At 46.3% G+C, this 20,443-nt stretch overlaps 1 protein-coding gene across 1 annotated transcript in view; it reads left to right on the top strand.

The window, feature by feature from the left end:
• Positions 1 to 20,443, top strand: part of SLC22A18 (solute carrier family 22, member 18) — a 65,410-nt gene that overhangs the window by 31,122 nt on the left and 13,845 nt on the right. Inside the window, exons 5-7 of the mRNA XM_009328533.1 lie at positions 7,304 to 7,419; positions 7,913 to 8,023; positions 13,374 to 13,474. Of these exons, the coding sequence (XP_009326808.1) occupies positions 7,304 to 7,419; positions 7,913 to 8,023; positions 13,374 to 13,474 (328 nt within the window). The remainder of the gene's footprint in view (positions 1 to 7,303; positions 7,420 to 7,912; positions 8,024 to 13,373; positions 13,475 to 20,443) is intronic.

Below are 20,443 nucleotides of genomic sequence, written 5' to 3' on the forward strand. Positions count from 1 at the left end.
TGCATGGGTGGGGGTGGGTATCCGCTCAGGTTTTACGTTCTGTCTCTAGAGAAATCCCAGGCTCCCAGTGAAATAATGGGAAAATTGGAACCAAAGGAGTCCCACTGAGGGGCTACAGTGAAATACGGGTGACTTATCCCAGGTGATTTGTTCTACCTCTTGTGAAGTACCTTCTACCTGACCATGAGGAAGCAAGCGAGAGAGGGCATCTTTCTCCGGCACGTGTCCCTTGGAGGCTGCATTTGTTCCCACTTGGGATTTAACACTCCTTCAGCTGGCATTAACGTGCGCTCCTCGCTTCACATACCATTTTCACGTGGGCATTTGCTTGGACAGGAGAGCCAGGGGGAAAGACTCGTGCCATGCTTATTCATGCCTTTGTGTGATGTTTTTTCCATGAGGACAGGGAGAAGGAACTGCAGAAAGAAAGGTTTGGGGGTTTTTTCTGTTTTCCTCTCAAAGGCATGGATAATGTGATGGGTCGTACTGGCCACCCTTCACTGGCAGGGCTGCCTTGAAGCCTGCTGAGCACTGGGCTGTCACGGTTTACCTGTGTTATTGTGCTGTTTCTTGCCCTGGGCTGTGGAGCCGGACTATCACTGTACAATTGCATGAACGTCCTAGGAAATGTGTGAAAGATTCTGAGGCTAAATAAATCTATTTTTGATTGAGGCTTTTGTGGTTTTGTTTCTTTAAGAAGCTTTGTTGAATTTTGTGCTTCCTTTTTTTTGTCTTTAGGAAGAATCTCAGTAACATAGACCAGACCACGATGGGTCAAAGATGAAATACATTTAGCAGGCATTGTCAAAACATTAAAACAAAGTTCCTTGAACAAAACCATCACTAATTTACAATAAGTTATGCACTAAGTTTATGTATCACTGTTATCAGGAACACAGTGGCCACTGCTCACTTTCTTAAGGACCCAAAGCTGTTTACTGGAGAGCATGGTTTGGTGTCATGGTTTCACCTGAACTTTTTTTTTCACCTCAGTTTTTTGCTTTTCTTGTCTTTTTAACGCACCAGCTGTTTTTCACCCATAGCTGCCCCTCTAAGGGTGTGAGTGGATGAGTGGACAGTGCGGCCGGACTGCAATCAAAGAAATATTTTGAGAGTGCTTTCAGAGCTCTTTAAGGAATCCGGGCCTGCTATGAATGCCGGCTTTATGCAGCGCTGTTTTGAAGTAGGAGTGAGTCACTAAAAAACAATTTGTGCTCTCTCTATGTTCAACTTTGACTTTATTAAGAAAAAGAGAAAGAAAACAAACACAATCCCATTCACTGCCGAAATACACATTGATCCTTTAATCCTCAGGGAATTGTTGGGAACTGCTTCCTCCTTGAAAGAATTGCTGTATTGACGCAACATTTAATTGTGCAATTACACATGCACGTTTTTCTCCTGGGCTTTGCAGAGCAGGGCTCTGTGGCTGGAATGCTAATCAGAAAACAATTGATACCATCTCACAGCATACACAGCCTGAATGCAGCCTCCCGGCTGGCAACAACCCTTAGGTACCTTCATGGGTCTGTCCCAGCCTTTTCAGGCAGGAAACCAAACTTGGGAATCGCAGCCCAGCAAGATCAGAGCAAGGACTGGAATTCGGGCTGGAGCCCAAAACTGTGTCCCTTATTGGTTTCTTGTAGACTTCCATGGTGGAAGCGGGAGGTTCCAGCGCCCATCCCTCCTCGGCACTGCCGTGGGGTTGCGGCTGGCAGGTACCAGTGGGGACTCTGTTCAAACGCTCTTATCTGCGAGCTGAAAATATTGCCTGCCTGCAAATGCCTGGTCAGTGGCCTCTCCCCTGCTCCTGTGCCACTGCCTGATCTCAGCATGGTGCACACACCTCTGTGGGATTGAATTTTTCATGGAAGTTTTGCTTCAAAGCTACTGGGAAATGTTCTGCATGTGTGTTTGTACATATATATGTACATATATACACCCACACATATTTGGTTGGCCAGCCCCGCTTTCCAAGATCTGTGTTTGCTTTAAACTCCACCAGATTTTTCTGATGTTTCATGTGTGCCACTTCTGACTTCAGGGGCGTGCAACACTTGGGGCAGAGCTGCAAATCATCACTTCCAGGAGTTGGGGAGCCTCTGGGAGCCCTTGCTGTCACCTGTGTTACTGCCTCACGTCTTGATTCAGAAACTGAACCCTGATTGCGCTCGTTTGCCTTGTACTAATTTGATGGGAGCGGGTTGCGAGGTAACATAGAGCGTGTCCTCGCTTTGCCTCCCCCAGGAAGCGTGGTGCACATTGGGATTTACAGTTACCTGCAAGTAAATACAAAGGCTGGTTAAGCGTTAGATGGGAAGAAATGCAACCCTCCTCCAGCTGGCTTTGAGTGCTAGTATTTTCTTTGGGTTTAATCTGTTTACCATGTCATTACTATTAATGGTTTCATCATCAATTCTGCTTTCCCACCAGCGTTAAGGATGGAGTTTCCAGATGGGCAATCCTAGCTGTCAGCCACTTGTCCCTTATCCATGGCCACAGGCTACCAAGTGAGCCTTGTACCTGGCCACACCATCAGTCCCATGGCAAGCGTGCCCTGGGCTCACCATCGCGCTTTTTGAAACCCTTTAAAACTCTTTTAATGGATGCTTTTAATGCATCCACCACACTTGCCTAATGGCCTCAGGAAAATGAAAAGAGGAGGCTTTTGTTATGTTGTTAAGCAGTGTTTGGCTAATGTTACGGGCTCCTGGCCTCCAGGTCCCTCTGCTCATGTTTTCTTCTTATTTCTCTGAAAGCTTTAAGTCAGGGCAAGCTGAGGCTGCTCCTGTTGGCAAAAACTAGCAAAAACTAGTCCTCCTCCGAGTTCAGCTGTTTGCTCTCTGGAAACGATTGCTCTGTGCCCTCCTGGCAGCAGGACCTTGGGGCACAAGTCCCATGCAGGACAGAGCAATACGTTTTGTTCCTCCCTTTCACAGCAAGGCTGAAAACATGAAGAAGAATGGGCAGCTGTGGTCTTAGCTGACAGCCTGAGAGGAGCTTTGCTAGTGCAAAAGTCCAGGGAAGAGCAAGGAAGGCTGCTGGTAAAAGTCAGCAAAGGACTCTCTCTCCAGATGCAAAAGAAGCAAAGGAATTATAAGTAACATGCTGAAGTACGCAGATAAAGTTACCCGAGTTATTTTGATCATAAAGCCCAGGACGGTAAAGGCTTTTAACCTCTATTAATCAGCAAGAAGCTGGAAGAGCCTGCACAATGATCTCAGCTGCCGAAGCTGCTGCGCCCTTTTGCTCCCTTTAATTTAATTGTATTAGTCCTGCCCGTGTCCTTTGTTCTTCCATCCCACTCAGGAAATCTGCTGCTGGTTTTGGCAGGGCTCACTCTGGCTCCACATGGCTGGTTTGCGGACAGCCAGGAGGGACGAGAGGGAGGGCAGGAAGGGGAAGAGGATGGGAAAAGGTCCCACGGGAGCAACCTGCTTAATGGGCCTCATTTGTCTTAATAGTGCCACCGCGTCCCTTCCTGGTGAAATTTCCTCCTGATAAGCCAAACAGGCAAAATTGAATGCAGGAGGACTCCCACTGATTTCAGCAGAGATGAGATTTCCTGCTTAAATCTTAAAAAAAAAAAAAAGATGAGTGTCCATGAGCCAAGTCTTGCGCAGCAGGAGCTGCCAATCCAGCGATTGTTCCTACCCCCAGCCTTCAGCTACGCTGAGGGTTTGGGGTGTCTTGCCTTTAGCTTAGCTGTTCTGGTTTGTATCACTGGTTCCTCATCAGACCGGTAAGAAATAAGAGCAACAGCTTGGTCCTGGGTCCTCCACTTACTTAGTGTGCAGAAAAGGGTCCAGCGAGCACAGCAGAGGGATTATCAGCGCTAACCTCCAGCTGTTTTCTCTGCTGGTGGCAATAGCATCACCATACCCCTTGCCAAAGTGCTGTTCCTCAGAGCTGTCATGGGGTGCAAACCCTTCCCTGCCATCCTGCTGCTTGCTGGACTCCTCCAAACCTCCACTGCCTCCTTCCCACCCACCTCCGCAAGGCTGCAGCTCCCCTCCCAGCAGCATTCTACTCTACCCAGTGTGGGTAGAGTTTTCCCTGGTGCCGGTGATACGGAGCAGCTCTAGCTGAGGATCCGGCAGCATCATTGCAACTTCACCAGCTTCCCCAGCAAACGCACTGGCCCCCAGTCTCCTGTTCAGCATCATTGCAAGAATACTGTCAGCTCAACCTGGTGGTGTTTGTCTTCCCTGCTGCCAGAAACAATGATTCAGCACATGCACACTGGTTTTAGCACTCATGTCCCTTTACACGACAGTGTAAATATTTCTGTGTCTTCATATAAGATGAAAAGACATGGTCTACAGTCCCTCACCTACCCAAGCCCCAAAGCAAACATCATGGGGAGTTCAGAGGTGATGATGTGTCAGGGCTTCAGGAAAGCCATGCTGCTGCTGCTGCTTTGTAAAACAGTTGCCTTTCACTGTAAGAGTGGGAGGATGCCGTACCAGAGGCACAGGTGGTGTCGTCATGCATAATTCATGGGTTGTAACAGAAACTTCAGAAAAAAAGAAATGAAGATACATCAGAATGTCCTGCTGTGTCGATACGGCATTTTTTATGACCCTTGGTTTTACTTCATCTTTCTTAAACAAGCAAACAAACAAATGCGAGAGGTGGTTTCCTGGGCATGGATGCGTTATCTCCAATTCCAGAGTTCATCCCTGCCATGTGGGACAAGATAGTGGAGCAGCTAACCCAAGGGTGTACCTTCATCACCTTTCCATCAACAAATGATAATGCTTAATATATGGAAAAAGATGAAGCACACACAGAAAGCTGTGGCTAAGAAAAGGGATTTTCAGATGATTTTGAATGCTTCAGGCTTGTCTGGGAAACACAATTTTGAGCTCTACATTTTACTGGATTTCTCTGACTTCAGAGTCCAGCCATACAAAATGCCACGAATCCATTATGGCCAGCCCAGGTTTTCCCAAATATGTAAATTGTCAAGGTTCTCTTCTCCCTTTCATAGCAATGAATTATCAGTTGTATACTTGCAGTGAAGTAATGCATCATTTGCTTACTGTAGGAGGATCCTTCCCTCGTTGCTTGCTGTAATTCTTCTTGGATCTGAAGAGTAAAACATATTTACGTTGGCATGTGGGAGTCTGGAAAACCTCAGGAAAAGATAGGACTGCAAAGCAAGTTTTTTCTGTCCAATGAAAATTTTTGTGATGTGTTTTTTCCATATCAGAATGAAAGCTTGAAATACAGAAATCCCAAAAAACCTTAAGCCAGCTGCAGCTACTTATTTTGGTTATTTTATCCCTCCAATTTTGTTAGTAAATTTACTTTATGTTGCAATGCAAAGTAGAAATTCCGGATTTCTTGGATAAAAATTTGGGTCCACAAAGTTGATTTCAATAGATTGGGAACTGTTTGGCAGATAATTTTAAATCAGAAAGTGGCAATCTGCTGCACTAAAAATAAAAAATAACAATCCAGTAAATGACTAATTTTGTGGTCCAGGGGAATTAGCGGAACAGCTTGGTGGACAGAAGGCAGCAGGTTTAAATTACTGCACTAAGTCCATTTGCAGGAAGATATTATCTGACTTTGTTGTTATTAATAATAATTAATGAGAATTAAAATATTAGCTGGATTTTTGCTGTTGCTATTACCGGGAATACGTGTGTGTATATATATGTATTTGCTCTTTGATGCTTTTCTTGGTTGTTTGCATCTCAATCCTTGACTGTCTTGCTCTGGGACTTTAATAATATTCTAAAAATTATTCAGACCACACCTTTGTCTGGCACAGAGGAAACTTGAGGCTTTTACAATTAGTGCTGCTGGTTACTCCACAAAAAACATATGCCATAGTCTGACAAGGAAAGCAGCAGTATGAAGTCAGGCAATAAGCAGTCCTTGATCAGCAGGCTCACAGGGAGCATCGGTTGGCAGCTCGCAGCTCACTTTTGCATCCTGTTTTTGCAGCACAGGTTGCTGGGGATGCAGGGATGGCGTGGTCACCTCCGAGTCTGCATGGACTCGCATGGCTCCAAAGCCTTCTCTGGTGAAATCCAGGCATCGGTTTGCTGAAGTCCAAGGTGCCTTAATTTCAATGCCCCAAAGAGACCATGATGGTCACTTAGTTTTGTCCCCTCCGTGACACCAGCCTTTGGTGTTTCTGCTGGGAATTCCCACCCCAAACCTGCATCCTGTGGTAGGTTTTAAGCATATGTTTTATGAAACTCTTCAATTAACAGGGTTCCCATGCTGGGGAAGACTTTTAATGAGCTGGTTCAGTGGATAATTGCTCTCGCTGCTAAAGACAAAACATCTCCCTTTGTTTTCAGCTCGACTCTCCTGGGTTTCAGTCTTCCAGCCCTGGACTTTGCTCCATCTGTGTTTGGCAGAGTTAAAGTCCTTCAGAGTCTGAAATCTTCCCACATGTCCTTAAAGCCTAGGAGGAGTCATTTCCTAATCTTCTCTTTTAAGAAGACAGTGATAATCGAGGACTTATTATTGACTCTATTGACTTTTACATGGTTTATGTTTGGGTTTTTTAGATAAGTTGTAATTGTTGCTTTTTATCATTGTAAAACTACTGTTAATAATTGCTGTTTACTAGGTCTACATCTAAGAATGTGACCCCACTTCTGTTAAAGATCCAGTGTTTGGGGCTCTGAAGGGCAGTTGAAGGGGTGCTGATTTGGTTTTGGGCACCTTTGGAGAAAAGTAGGTGCATCAATCAAAGTGCTTTTTACTCACTTCCTCAGAAGGCTTTGTAAATCATGTTTGTTATTTTTAGCAGCTCCTTTTCAAGTGGCATTGCATCTCCGGTGGTTTCGGTTCTGGTTGTAGGCTCGGCTGTATTCTACCATCCCTAATCATCTTGAGTACTTTCTTCACTTTCCTTAACTTCATTTGATTTTGTTGAGAAATCTCAAGGAGTGAGATGATACCTAGATGCATGAAACTGGGGATTAGATGGATCCTAAAAAGCAGTTGCTGTGCTTTCCGTGGGAAGATTTCTAAGCTTCATTAAACCAAGAGGGGCTCTTTTCCCGACACTTACAGATTTAAAAGCATTGTATTATACCCTTTTATTAATACAAATGATAAACTATCTTGATGGCAATAGCCTTCTTTTGGTGAAATTTCAAACTGTGGTCATATCCAAAGCCCCTGTGAAAGGATGTGAGCTCTTTTATAGCCTTATGTACTGTGACTTCAAGGGGATTATTCCTCATTCAAGTGCCCGAGCCGTTGCAGGACAGAGGTATAAATGTCTTGTTTATGCTATTTATCCACTTACCTGTATTTTTTCTGTTTGCAGCATTTTTTTTCCTATGTACGTCGGGCTGGTGGGAAATCTCATAAATACCACAATAGCAATGGTTTGGATGCCTTTGCAGGCTAAACCAAAGTCAGACCATCGTGTGACGGAGCACAGTAAGTATTTAGTGTTTCTGTTAAATAGGACATGAATAGAGACAGGGGACTGACATGCTGTAAGGATTCTGCTAAAGGACTTGGGGTTGCATTTAAGAGCAAAAAGGTGCAAACCTTGAAATGCTGACACTTTAATGCCTAAACTGTGCTTGTGGAATAATATTGTTCCCTACCTGCCGACCACTCTGCCATGCAGAATTGCAGGCTTCCAGCCCAGTGCTTGCCGCACATCTCAGAAAAGTTAAAGGTGGACCCCTCACTGGGGGTTAGTTTGGCCCAGCATGGGAAGCAGTCCCACTGTCTCACAGGGGTCCTCTGCATGCAGACCCAGCACCAGCTCCCAACCTCCTGCTGTCGGCAGAAAGCTGGTGCTGCAGAGACTCACCTTTTCAGAAAGGTGGTGTTGAACCTGAGCAGACAGTCTCAGAGTCTCTTGCTTCCTGCCTCTAACCTCTAATAAATAGAGTATTAATCAATATGTCATCTTCTGTAGGCACATCACAGTCTGGCAGTGTGTTTAGCATCAGAGAAATCCTACGTCTGATGAAGTTTCCGGGAGTAATGGAAGTTTTCATAGTCAAGGCCTTTGCTGGACTTCCCGCAGGTAAATCTCACCCATTACCCATGATTGCTGATGTATTTAAAATAAGACGACATACACTATAGACCAGGCTTGTCTCAAGTTACTGAAAGCACATTGCATTTGATCATGGAGCAGTGAGGATTCAGCTCCTAACTCCGTGCTGGACGCTTTCAAATGCTCTCAGCTACATAGGGTCAAAAACCTGGGACTTAATGTAAAACAGACTACTTGCCACAGGCTGCTTCTACGACTTTTGGCAAATCATTTAATCTCTCTACCCCATCCTCCTGGCTGTAAATGTTTCTTTCCTCTTGTCTGTCATTTCTATTTAGGCTGTAACCTCTTCAGAGCAGAGGGAAATCATTTGTACTCTGCCAGAAACACTGAGGGCCTTTCTGATTTTACTTAATGGTTTTAAGGGGTATGTGTACCCTAACCTTTTTCCCAACAACTAAAAACTATTGCTGGACAAGAGTCTGTGGCTGCTCTAACTGTAGGCTGCATGCAGGGGAACCACAGCATGTTTCTTCCCTTGCACGTTGATGGTGGTGCTTGTTCTTCTCTTCTTTATATATTCTGCCTGGTTTTTTGTGTCATGGTAGAAACCTGCTGCTACCTCAAACCCATCCCAAACCTGCCTGTTTCCCTGCTCCCTTTGAGTCAGTTGCGGTCCTGGCATAGTCCATGTCTCCTGATTTGCCTGGTTATACATATCCTTGGTCACAATTTAATAATCTTTAATTTTGCCTACCCTCTAGCTCCTTTGCCCCCGGCTTGTCTAGAGACAAGACAGCATGTCAGCCTTGTTAGTGGTGGTGTAAGGAAAGGGTGATGTTCTCTGCCCTTCCACACAGAGAGCTTTCACAGCTCTTTTCCCAGTCAAACCTAAAAGTGCAGTTTCTCTTGATTACAGTATCAAGGATTGAATTTTGTACACATCGAAACATGTGCACATCACGCATCTGAACAAACTAAGGTAATTCCCTTCTGAACAAAGATCTTTGCATCTTCCTCTAATTCTGTGTCTGGAGAAGCCCTTGAAGTTTAAATAACATGAAACATAATTTACAAATTAAATTCTAATTTGTAAACTGTAAATTCCGTTTACAAATGAAAGTAGATTTGGCTGTAGAAAGTGGCTGAATCGGATGGGGATGGCATTTCTGGGCTTGGCCAGCTTCGTCTGTTATTTCTTGCTAAGGTTCTGGGGGAACAAGTCTGACTGGAGCTATAGAATAGCATGCAGGGTAGTAAAGGACTTCTGATTTTTTTTTTTCTTTTTTTATTTTTGTGTGTAGTTGGCATTGGCTGAGATCAGTAATGCCAATTGGTCCTACCCCCACCACTGGAGACAGGATACAGTCTCGATGGACTGGTGGATCCTCCTAATAGTGCACTTCTTAGGTTCTTCTGAAACTAAGCTTTTTAAATTGTATTTTTAAAAGCATTTATAAAATGACAGCGTTTCACAGAATGAGATAGTCAAGTGATGTTTTAAGAGGGTTTTCTTTGCTGATTCTGGCTCATTTCTCAGCTTAAAGTAGCATTGATTTCTCGTTTAAAAATGTCACCCCGAGACCACATCCATATGCAATCTGCACAGTAATTTCCTGTGTGCTCTCCTTCTTCCAAAGGCCGGGTGAGATGCACTTTGTTTTAGTCATCCCTGCTGAAATGCAAATTCCTCCCTGTTGCAGAAGATGTTCTTCTTTTACCGTTGCCTAGCAAAAACACGTACCCAACCAAAATAAACATCTCCTACCCAAAAATTGCAAGGGAACTTCTAGGCAAAGAGGATGGAAACAGTGAAACTGAGAGTTAAGACAGGACATGGGCTGATAGTCTGTCACTGAAATGGCTGGGAGTATTTCAGTGAGAGTAGGAATGGGTTCATCTGAGGCACTCCTGCTACAAGCATAGTGCTTGCACTACAGTGAGGAGTGATCAGAAATCCTAGTGACTTCTCTTTGCAGGTCTCTCTTCAGGTGACTGACCATATGATGGCAGCTGAAAGGGGATTTGGCCATCACCTACTTCTCTGCAGCTCACAGCTGGAGGCTGAGCTCCTCACGAGCTCATTTACCTTTCATCTCCTGGCTGCAACTGTATAATTAATTAGATTGCCCAAATTACAGACCGTTCTCTATTTACTTTGTAAACAAGTTTGTGATATACACAGAAGAAAATCTTCTGTTCCTTGCGGATCTCATTGTTGTCTAAAATTAGCTTGTTTGAGACTGAAAGAGCCTCCCCTGGAGGGCTGCAGGGCCAGGAACCTCCTCCCTGTGTCGCATAAAAGCAGGGACACGGGCTCTGTGCCTCTTGCAGGAGGGTAGCTGCCAAGGGATGGATGGGTAGCAGACGGCTCCAGCATGGCCAAATTACATCCTCAACTGACCTGGGAAAAGCGAGTCTCATTGCGTTGCGGTAGATAAGAGACAGAAAAGAAAACACAAGGATAAAAATGTGAAACATAGCTCTTACTGACCACAAATCACCAGGGCCTTGAAAGTACTGATAAATAGCTGCTTGTATGAATCTTTGGCTGTCTAATCCCTTTGGAAAACCTGTTTTTAATGCAATCGCTTTAGCACCCACATCCCATTTTTAAAGGGACTTCCTTTTACACGCGGAGCAGGATTTTGCAGTGGGCCCTGGGGCTCTGCGTCCCATCGTGTTTGCAATCCAGTGTAGGAGGACTGAGACGGGCTCCCAAAGGCCGTGCTCCCCTTTTCACACTGGCTCTCAATAAGTATTGCTAAGCTGGCCCTCCCAAAGCCACGGGCTGCTTTTAGAAATGTCATGTCTTTTTTTTGAAAATACAGTTTGCACTCCTGTGTCTCCTTGGTGCTTTTCCTCATCTTTATCACATCTCGCAAACCATTTAGCTGCCTTCTGCTGCATAACTCTATTTACTCATCCCTCTGGTGCCAAGTTTTCTAAGTAGTTCACCCCTTATTTAGACCCCCCCAGAAAAGGTGAGGTTTTTGAGGCTATTTTTTGCCATTTTCCATTTTTTTCCTGTTGAAAACCTGAGCCTTGCAGTGTGGATTGAAGCTTATTCCAGCAGCTTCTGCGTGGGGTTTTGGTGTCCCCAGAAGAGCCTTCCCCAGGGGTACATTACTCACATGGCTGCACTCACCTGACCTGCAGCCTACCCAGATGGGACCTGCTGAAGTCTTTGTAAGAAATGCTTATGCATGTTCAGATGAGCAGAAAATCTTTTGAGTTCAATCTAGGGCTCAGCCTGTGGGTTTCACCAAGAAATGTGTTGCCAGTGGGAGAGACCCCCTTAGCTGCCAAAAGCGGAGGAAGCACGGTGGTCTCCCTTCTCCACGTAGCTTTAAGTGACCATGCAGGCAGGTGGAGATGACACCCATTTAAAGAAGAGACCTTTGCATCTCCAGGGGAGCTGTGCAATGTGTAATGCAAATTAAAGAGGACAGCCTATCCCCCTGCTCAGAAAGAAATCAGCTCATTTGGAGGAGAAAGATCCAAATCTGCCTTAACTTGGTGGGGGACTTGAAAGGGGAGAGGAGCCGTAGAAGCTGGCTTGTGGTACCAGGAAGAAGCATCAGGTATGTAGGAAGGTTGAACCCCTCCTAGGTGGTACCTGCAGCGGGATAGCAGAATGAAGGGCGAGCACCCACTTCAATCTAATTTTCCTGCAAGTGAAACGAAGTGTGGTTTTTCTTTCATTTCTTCATGTGTGCCTTTTATAAACATGTGCGACTCTGTTGCCTGGTGTGGATGCTGTGAGTAAATACTTGCATGTTATCAGGTTACTTGCATGTTACCTTAAGCTGGCTTGAGCTAAGAGCGATTTCAAAGTAACTGGATAACGATGGGGCACTCTCTGCGGAGGGGTGTAGTGAAGCCATAAATCTTCACGAGCCCCAGCTCCCCGGCACCTTCTCCAAATATCCAGAGAGTAGCAGAGCGGGGCACCCTTCCTGCCCCCTATCCCTCACTCCCAACGCCATGGGGCCAGCTGGGGTGTAACTATCCCCATTAAGGGGGGAAGCGGTGTCTCCTGTGGGGTTCGGGAAGGCTTTGTGGCAGGTCCTGGGTTGGGATGGTGGTGGTCCCTCCAGGCAAAGCCTTGCGGTGCTTGGAGGGAGGTCCTTGTTGCTGCAGGTGCTCCACTGGTAGCAGCACCATCAGGCTGCTAGATGCGGCGGAGTTGCACTGGTTTGTTAGGGTGCAAGTCCTCCACGGCGTTTTAGTCAGCAGTTTGGGATTGCTCTCCTCACACTTCCGGGAAATGCCAGCAAACCCTTCCCATGCCGCAGGGTTAGTGATTCACTTTGCCAGGCCACAAGCTGTCTTCTCAGTCCTCACACGTTGCCGCCTGGGCTCTGTTTTCTTCAGGAAAGAGGGGACCGCAGCTCCTTATTTACCCAGTCTTTGTACCTCAGAGGATCCTACGAGGAAGGGCAGGACCCCTAAAGGTTGTCTGCTCTCTTCTCCTCTCCCCAGCAGGATCAGTGCTCTCTGACGGGCACGTTGTGGGGATGTTCACGTTCAGAGAGCCCCAGCTGCCTACTGTCTTGGTCCCTCTGAGGTGCACAAGACATTAGGGGAGGCAGCAGCCTCCTACCCCATACCAGCTCTTTGAGAGCAATGTTTTGTCATAACATTTTTAATTTGATGGCTCTTTGTGTACGATGGGAGCCTGTGCATGCGTGTCTGTATTTGTGTATGTTTGGCACTGGGGGAAACGCACGCTATTGTATTTTCATGTGAGATTAAGTGAGTGGGCATTTTCCATTATGCTTTCCAAAAATTGCCTTAATTGAAAAGTAGACCCAGAGTGTGTTTTTTCTGTCCGTACTTTCCTGACTGCTTGTGTCGAGACCACTATCAGTCCAGGAGAGCAAGAGATTTCACATGCCACTGACGTCACTGCCGAGGTGTGCAGTGAAACGCTGTATTTAGGCTGATGTCACCGGGTTGTTTCCCAAGCAGTGTTCCCCATGGTGAAAATCTAAGGTTAGGCAAAAGGGGTGAGGAATCCAATCAGATTATTTTTATGGTTACTGTCTTGTCTGAACAAATGTTTTCTCGCTGCCTTAACGGTTAGTTTGGCTTCGGTGATAAAAATATTTACCAGTTTATAATAAACAGCTGAATCTACAGCCTACGTAGTCACATTATTTTAAAGATGAAAGTAAGTGGGATAAAAAAGTTAACATTTAAAGATTAAATTACTACACTGACTTTGAATAGGATTCTGCTCATGTTTATATCCAGTCCCAGTAATCCCAGGGAGAGTTACTGACTCATACTGGAGGTGACTGGGAGCAGGGTCTTGGCCGCTATATGCAGTGCAAGTACATTGATGTATGCTTTTCATTAACCCTCCCTCTAGGTTTGTTCCTGATTATGTTTTCCATCATCTCTATGGATTTCTTTGGCTTGGAAGCAGTGGAGTCTGGCTACCTGATGTCATATTTTGGTGTCCTTCAAATGGTTAGTAAGTAGAAGTCCCCCTCTTGCCACACTGCTATCTAACTTGCTACCTTTTTGACACATGCTCTCCCAAATCCAGGCATAATATTGTCAGGCAAATCCTACCTCTGCCATGCAGCACTTGGCTTCAAAAAATAGAAGTGACTCCAAATATATTATGTTCCTTGGAATGGGAAGAAATCAGAGCAAGGAAAGCTGTCTTCCCCTTGTCCTTCTTTGCAGATCTTTAAGCTGTGGAGCTAAAATTTCCTTGGACTGACATGTTGTCCTGGTTTTTGTAACAAAGCTTACATTGAAGCTGAAGTGTCTTGACTGAGCTTTTCACTGGTGCAGGTTAACTCATTTACATTTACTTAGTAGCACCCTGTAAATTTATGTAAGTAGACGGTCTTACTGGCATTTTCACAGATGCCTTCAGCGTCGAGGAAGGACTCGTTTCTGCTGCGTGGAAACAAGCACAGCAAGCTTGTAATTAAAAAAAAAAATTAAAGATGGGCAATGGTATGTGATTAGGAGACTTGCAAAATGGGTAAAAGGGGAAAGTCAGCTGAATTAGGCAGTAGCAGGGCCAAAAAAATAAGATGCTGTATTATAGCAGAATTTTCCTTTTGGAGGAAGAGGAAGAGGCTAATAATTTTGCAGAAAGAGCAACAGATGATTATAAGCAAGCCTCAAGGTAGGAATGCAAGTTAAGCAATATCCTGAAGGAGGGTGGTCTTGTTATTAAATCCGCCTTCATTTCCTGGGCATTGCCGCAGAGTTCCTGTGCGATATGGAGGACCTTCTCATCTGGGAAATGGCAGCTTTAGTTCCTTCCTTTGTGATTTGGATTTGACATAGTGTTACCAGTCACTTGGGCTCTGCCCTGGTCTCACCAAATCTGGGCACCTTGGATACCAGCTGACAAGCATGGCCGTACATCAGCAAGTGGAGTCCGCAGAGTTAACCGGCTGGAGCTGAGGAGCTGGTGCCTTTACCGTGTCCATTCCGGGAGGGTGGCTTTGGACTAGCTGTCGCTCAATCTCGTGAGCTCAACATCTGCTACCAGCTGGATGTACCCTCCCATTCAGTCTCATCGGAAAGAAAACCAGTTTGCTGCTCCACAGCACGGAAACAGCATGACAAGTGGGGTGATCAGCAGCTGCTTTCCAAAGCATGCTTCTGATCCATACTCCACTGCTAACAGAGGCTTTCTCTACGTTAGTCTTTGTATGCCCCCTACTAGACCAGGGTCTGCGGAAATCACTTAGGTTTTAGAGGGGCCGAGTCACCCTCTGCTATCTTCTTCCCCCTTTGAAGGTAGAGGGACTTCCCAACAGGTATGCTCTTAACTTAGACCTATCAGTTAAATCCCTGTTATATATGTCTACACTGAAATCAAATTTGGGGTTGCAGCATGGCTACAGTGTGCTTGTTTTGAGCCGGCTAACGTGGGCAGCAATAGCACAGAAGGTAAAAACAGCACTTGTACAACCAGGGCAGGAGTGGCTTCGTGTTGCTAGATGGAGCTTGGACACTGCTGTTAGGTCCAGGATATCTGTCTTCAGGACACTGCTGTTAAGTCTGGGATATCTGTCTGTCTTCACTGCTATTGTTTCCCAGGTTGGTTTGGTTGAAACTACTGTGGGTAAGGTTACCTGTGCTGCCGTGCCGGTGCACGCTGTGTATAGATACAGCCCTGGAAGATATGGAAATTGTAGCATACACTCTGCTTCCTAACGAATAATCAGATGTCAATGCTAACCAGGGACCTGCCCCTTCCCATAGTCAGAGCGTTTCATCCCGCAGAGGCCAATCATACCTATTAACACGCTCTAATCCAGCAGTGGCCTACAGGCTCAGGTGCAGCTTCTGCTTTGCTGGGGAGTCTTTGCCTCAGGACATTTGGCACAGAAACTAGCTTTTGTCAGCCAGGCAGTTTTCTTTCATCTATCTGTGCAGTTTCTGTCCATGTTGCTACACATATTCTACAGCACATGACTCTGGACGTCAGAAATATGGGAGGAGAGAAGAGGTCAGAGGGTACAAACTTCTCTTCTTCATGATGCCACATTGGGTTTTGCTGTCAGAACACCAAAAAGGAAAGGGGAAACAAATACTTTATTTTTTTTAAAAGCTCAGGACACCTGATTCCTGGTGGCAGCAAAGCCATCTTGCCTGAGAGCTTGCAAAGCACTGCTTTCTGCTTTGTTGCTTGTTCTTTCCACTTTATCACTGGCAGTTCCAAGCTCTGCTCTGGTTTATGCAGGACCAGATCCTCAACTGGTCCAAACAATACTCTCACCACCTGACTTTTAAATTATTGTAAAACGTTAGAATTTTTGTCTTTACTTTCAAATCAAGTCTGTGGCTGGAACTGCCCAAAGGTGTCTCTTGCAGATAGTGACTGGATTAATGTTTTACGGCTGCTTGCTGTTGGGGTTCCTCCAGTGGAAGATGTATGCAGGGAATGCAACGTGTGCCGACTCTGTCCTGCTGAGCCCCAGAGCTGCTTGTGTGCCTTCACCTTGCCTCAGCTGGCATTTCAGATGCATTTGGTTCTGTTGTACAGTGAATTGATACTGCTGGAGATATAAATGCAGATTAAGGTGCAAGCAAATTCCACCAGTCTGGATGGGTGAACAGTGATTAATATCTGCTGACTGGCTTCCCCACTTCACTGAATAAATTATAGCTTTATTCATAAGGAATATAATGTCCTTTTCAACTAATTTCATCAACCAGATCCTCAGCTTTATTTCTCATTCCTTAGTTTGCCTTTCCATAAAATATTGTGGGAGTTTTCCCATTCTCCTGGGCTTGCTCTGAGCCGTCCTGTTAGAGGAAACGTCCCCCTCCTGTTTGCATCCCTCCTGGACCTGAAAATGGGTAACGTTTAAGGACTTTTACAGATGGGAGCAGACGTCACAGAAACGAAGGGGAAAATAAAAATTGACCCATGTCCTGTTTACTTTAAACCTCCCTGTAGACATTGAACACAGTGCCTGGGTGGCTGCACAGCACGGCCAGCTGATACGCCAGGGTCTTGCCTGCTCCCAGCACATGTTGTGTGCACTAAGCGGCTTCAGAGGCGCACCGCGAACAGCACAGTGAGCAAGGCTTAGCTGAGCCCTTTACTCAGCTCTTCACGAAAAGTCATGTGCCAAGAAAAGCATTGCCCAGTCTGCCAATTCCTGCCAACTTTTAGTAGTATTATTGCTTTGTGTTATTGTATGAGATCTTCTAAAAACAAACATCTTTCTGCAGCACAGAAGGTGATATTGCAGCCTCCTTTCCCAGCCTGATCAGTAATCCCAGGATGACTCAAATACCGATGGTCTCTTCCTGCTTTCCTCTGCCGCCCCAAGGATATTATGCTACAATTGCTTAACCTAATTTTTCAGCTTCTCGGCCTCATTTAACCTACTGTGGTGAGAATCGGCCAATGCACTGTAAACATCTCTGTTTCTCACTGTTCCTCCCATTCAAGCCAGCTGCAGAGAACCTAGAGAGGAGATTTTGAATGGCTTTGGGTCAGTCCGCCTAATTTTCAGTAGGCAACTCAAGTACTTTGTCATCGGTATCTCAAACACCTTTTTGCATGGGGAGATCAGCACAGAAACACCGACCCCGCGGGAGGCGAGGCATTTGCCACCTTTGTAGATGGAGGATGTTAGTGAGCAGCCCAGCTAATTCAGGCAGCCCTCCTGAGGGATCCCATCTGGAGTTCCTCAGCCTCATCTTATCGTGCTTGGTCCCGTCTTGTCACTTTATGACCCCACAGGACCCCAACATATGGGAGGTTGCCCTGTGCCCAGCCTGCGAGGATCCCTGAGGGTTTAGAAGGCAGATTCAGGGCTGGTTTTTGGAGCCCGGGAGCCTCATGGGCTTTGGCTGGCCGCTCCCCAGAGCACCTCTCTCGGTTGCTCCCTTGCTGAGCATCAGCTCTGTCCACATGTGAACGGTTCATGGCACTTGCCAGCAGTGAAGTGGCTCAGCTGGTGCTGGTGGAGGGTTTTGTCCTTGCAATGCTGTGCATGTAGCATCAATGACCACCACTCATGACATGGGGCATCCTTGGCACCTTCTTCCCTTCGCCGAGTTGGCTGCCCACAGCATGGTCACCCTTCACCCCTGCGCTGGTGGTACCTCTTCTTGCTGCCACTTGTACCCCTGCGTGGAGGGACATAGGTTGCCTTGCTGCTGCTCCCAGCCTGTCTCATGGAGACCTGAGTGGCCCAAAGTAATACGTCTGCTGATGTATTGTTGTAAAAGTTCCCATGGGAGTACCTGTCCACAGGGAACGGGAGCTTCCTGGCTCTCTGGATGAAGCACTGGCCCAGGAGCTGGTGCCAATTACTGTTTGTGATTAGGCAAAGAGCATCATCTAATAGCAGAGGATATTGGAAAGTGTGGGGCAGGCTTAAGCGGAGTGAGGGTGGGAGGGTGGGAAGGGGGCTCACTTCTGGGTCGGGACAGAGCCAAACGAGGTCAGAGAAGGGTGTGCGGGAAGGCAGTGTCATAGCATTGGGATAAAGAGCTGTCTGATGAGGAAACAAAGTTGTTGCTTAGAAAATGGAATATGAACGAGACTGGAGTGGGCTGATGGGGAAGTGAAAATAGCAAGTGTGGGGTAATTCAAGCAATCCAGGGCTCTGCAGTGATACTTGAAGCACCCTGACAGTGTGGGGCTGTCTGATGAGCTGGGACTGTGCCAGCGTAAGTCGAGGAGGAGGAGTCAGGTGGGAGATTACGAAATGAGGAGGGGAAGGCAGACAGCGGGAGGGGGACCTCTGTGCCAAGTGTCTTGTGTTGCAGAGATTCCCTTGCTCATGATACGTTTGAAGCATCTTTATCTGATTGCCAGTGGGTCTCCAGGCAAGAGGTGTGAGAGCCCGTCAGGGACGCAATCCCTCTGTCCTCTGGGGCTGGGTTTCCAGAGTCCTCTCATCTCAGAAGCCATGCGAATGAAATTTCCCTCAGAGTGAATGCCTGGCAGTGTGAGATGCCATTCAATCTCCCTCCAGAGAATAATTAATTTCATAATAATTTTAAATAATTTTAGTTTGCATAATGGGCAGAAGCGGGCCTAGACTCTGGCTTTTTTTGGAGTTGCGAGCACAATAGCATAGAGAACTCCCAGGCATAGTATCTGGCTTGGAAAATGCCACTGGAGGATTAGGCAAGTGAAATACCTGGAGTCCCTGGTTGGTATCTAAAGTCACATCTGATGCTTAGATTTCAAACCACGGGAGGGGGTGGGGGAAGCTTTCCTTTAAGAACTTTTTCTCCAAAAAACCAAAGCAAAATGCACTAAACAAAAACTCTGGGTGGGACAAAGGGGTAGATATTTATTACCCTGAGGATCAAGAAATCATAAGACATCTGTTCTATTTACTACATTTAAATTCGTATTGTTATACAAACTCCACCTCTAGCTGTGCAGCTTCTGGAGGGACAAGTTGGTACGGAGTGATCCTGAAAAGATGAGAGAGATTCCTGGAGGAGAGATTTACATTGCGTATCATCTTATCACCAGTCTGTCCCTCTTGCTTTTTTTTTTCCCCTGCACAGCAAAAGAGATGATTAAAGAGCCGGGGATTTAATTACAGCCAGGTATGCCTAGGGGGAAAACCCACTCAGTGAAAGGACCTTGCAACAACAAATAGAAAGTTCTCCAGTTTCCTGGCTCTGAAGGATTTAAATCTGTGGAGGGGGGCAGGTTGGAGGGGGAAGGAAAGCGGTTAGGCTGGAGTTTGCAAAACACACGGTCCTCTTCCCCCCATTCGCAAAGTGCTGCCTTCAGCAGTTTGGTCCTCATCATCAGGTCTCCTTCCAGTCTTACTGCCCTCTTGCTCCTCTGCAAGACCTGAACTACTTCTCAAGCGCCTTCTGTCATCGCCATGTCAGTAAAACAGCTCCCTTTTCCCCTGCCCAAGGTTTTGCACCACCTTCAGCCCATACAGAAAAGCCTTGTGATTTTTGTTGCCCCCTGAGGTCTGCCCCAGCTGGTGCCCACCCGCACATCACACCCCAGCCGGCCCTGCACTCGCCCTGGGAACTGCCAGCCAGGCACAATTTCAAAGGCAAAAGATACAGGTCCAGTGCGTGGGAGGCTGCCTCTGATGTGAATCATGCTATCTGTGCTAGGGATGGGGCCCTGCATCTTCTTTGCTAGGCTGTACCAGCTTATCTTGCCTGCTGCGCCTGCCTCTCCAACCTTCTTGCGTCTTTTCATTTCCAGGCTGTTGGGTGAAAGGGAATTTATTTTGTTGCTGGGCTCTGTCAAGCTTTCAATCAGTGCTGATGGAAGAATCTGTAGAAACAGTCCTGTGTCCGCTGAGCGCGGAGGACCAGCCAAGCATCTGCGTAACTCCTCCAGCCTCCACCGATGAGGTTAGCTACTTGCAGGTGTGAGTCCTGCTCAGCAGCGGCTCCACGCAGCAAGGCTAGTGCTTCACCGTTCAAAAGTCTTTCAAAAACTAGCACCTTAAGCCTTCAAACAGCAACAATCTTTTCCATCCTGCAAGGGATTTCTGAAATTTGTTAATGAGGTTAACAATAAAATGGGCAATTAGCTCTTCTGAGCAGGTGGGAGTTCCTGTCTTCCCAGAAATCAACTACAGTGATGGAGGTAAAGAGTATTTTTCTATGTGATCGGCTGAACTAATGTAGCAAATCCCCAGTTTGGTGAATCCAGCATAACACCAAGGAGAGTTTTGGCTGTTCTTATGCATTTATTGGGAGACTTATTTGCCTTTAAAGAAGGAGGAGGTGAAGGAAAAAAAAGATGAGTTAGTTTATCCTGTGACATATGTACACAGCCACGGGCAGTGCCTGTTATTTCACTTGCAAACAATTTCCTCTCCCTTTTGTTTATTGATGGCAGAAGGCATTCCAGTCAGGTACACTGGCTCTTCCCCGACTTCAAAGGAGGTCAGGTTACAAAGGCAAGTACCATCCAGGCAAAATGAAATGCAGGGGGGGAAG

This window comes from Pygoscelis adeliae, unplaced genomic scaffold (genome assembly GCF_000699105.1).
Source record: "Pygoscelis adeliae isolate BGI_AS28 unplaced genomic scaffold, ASM69910v1 Scaffold166, whole genome shotgun sequence".
Taxonomy (NCBI): Eukaryota; Metazoa; Chordata; class Aves; order Sphenisciformes; family Spheniscidae; genus Pygoscelis; species Pygoscelis adeliae.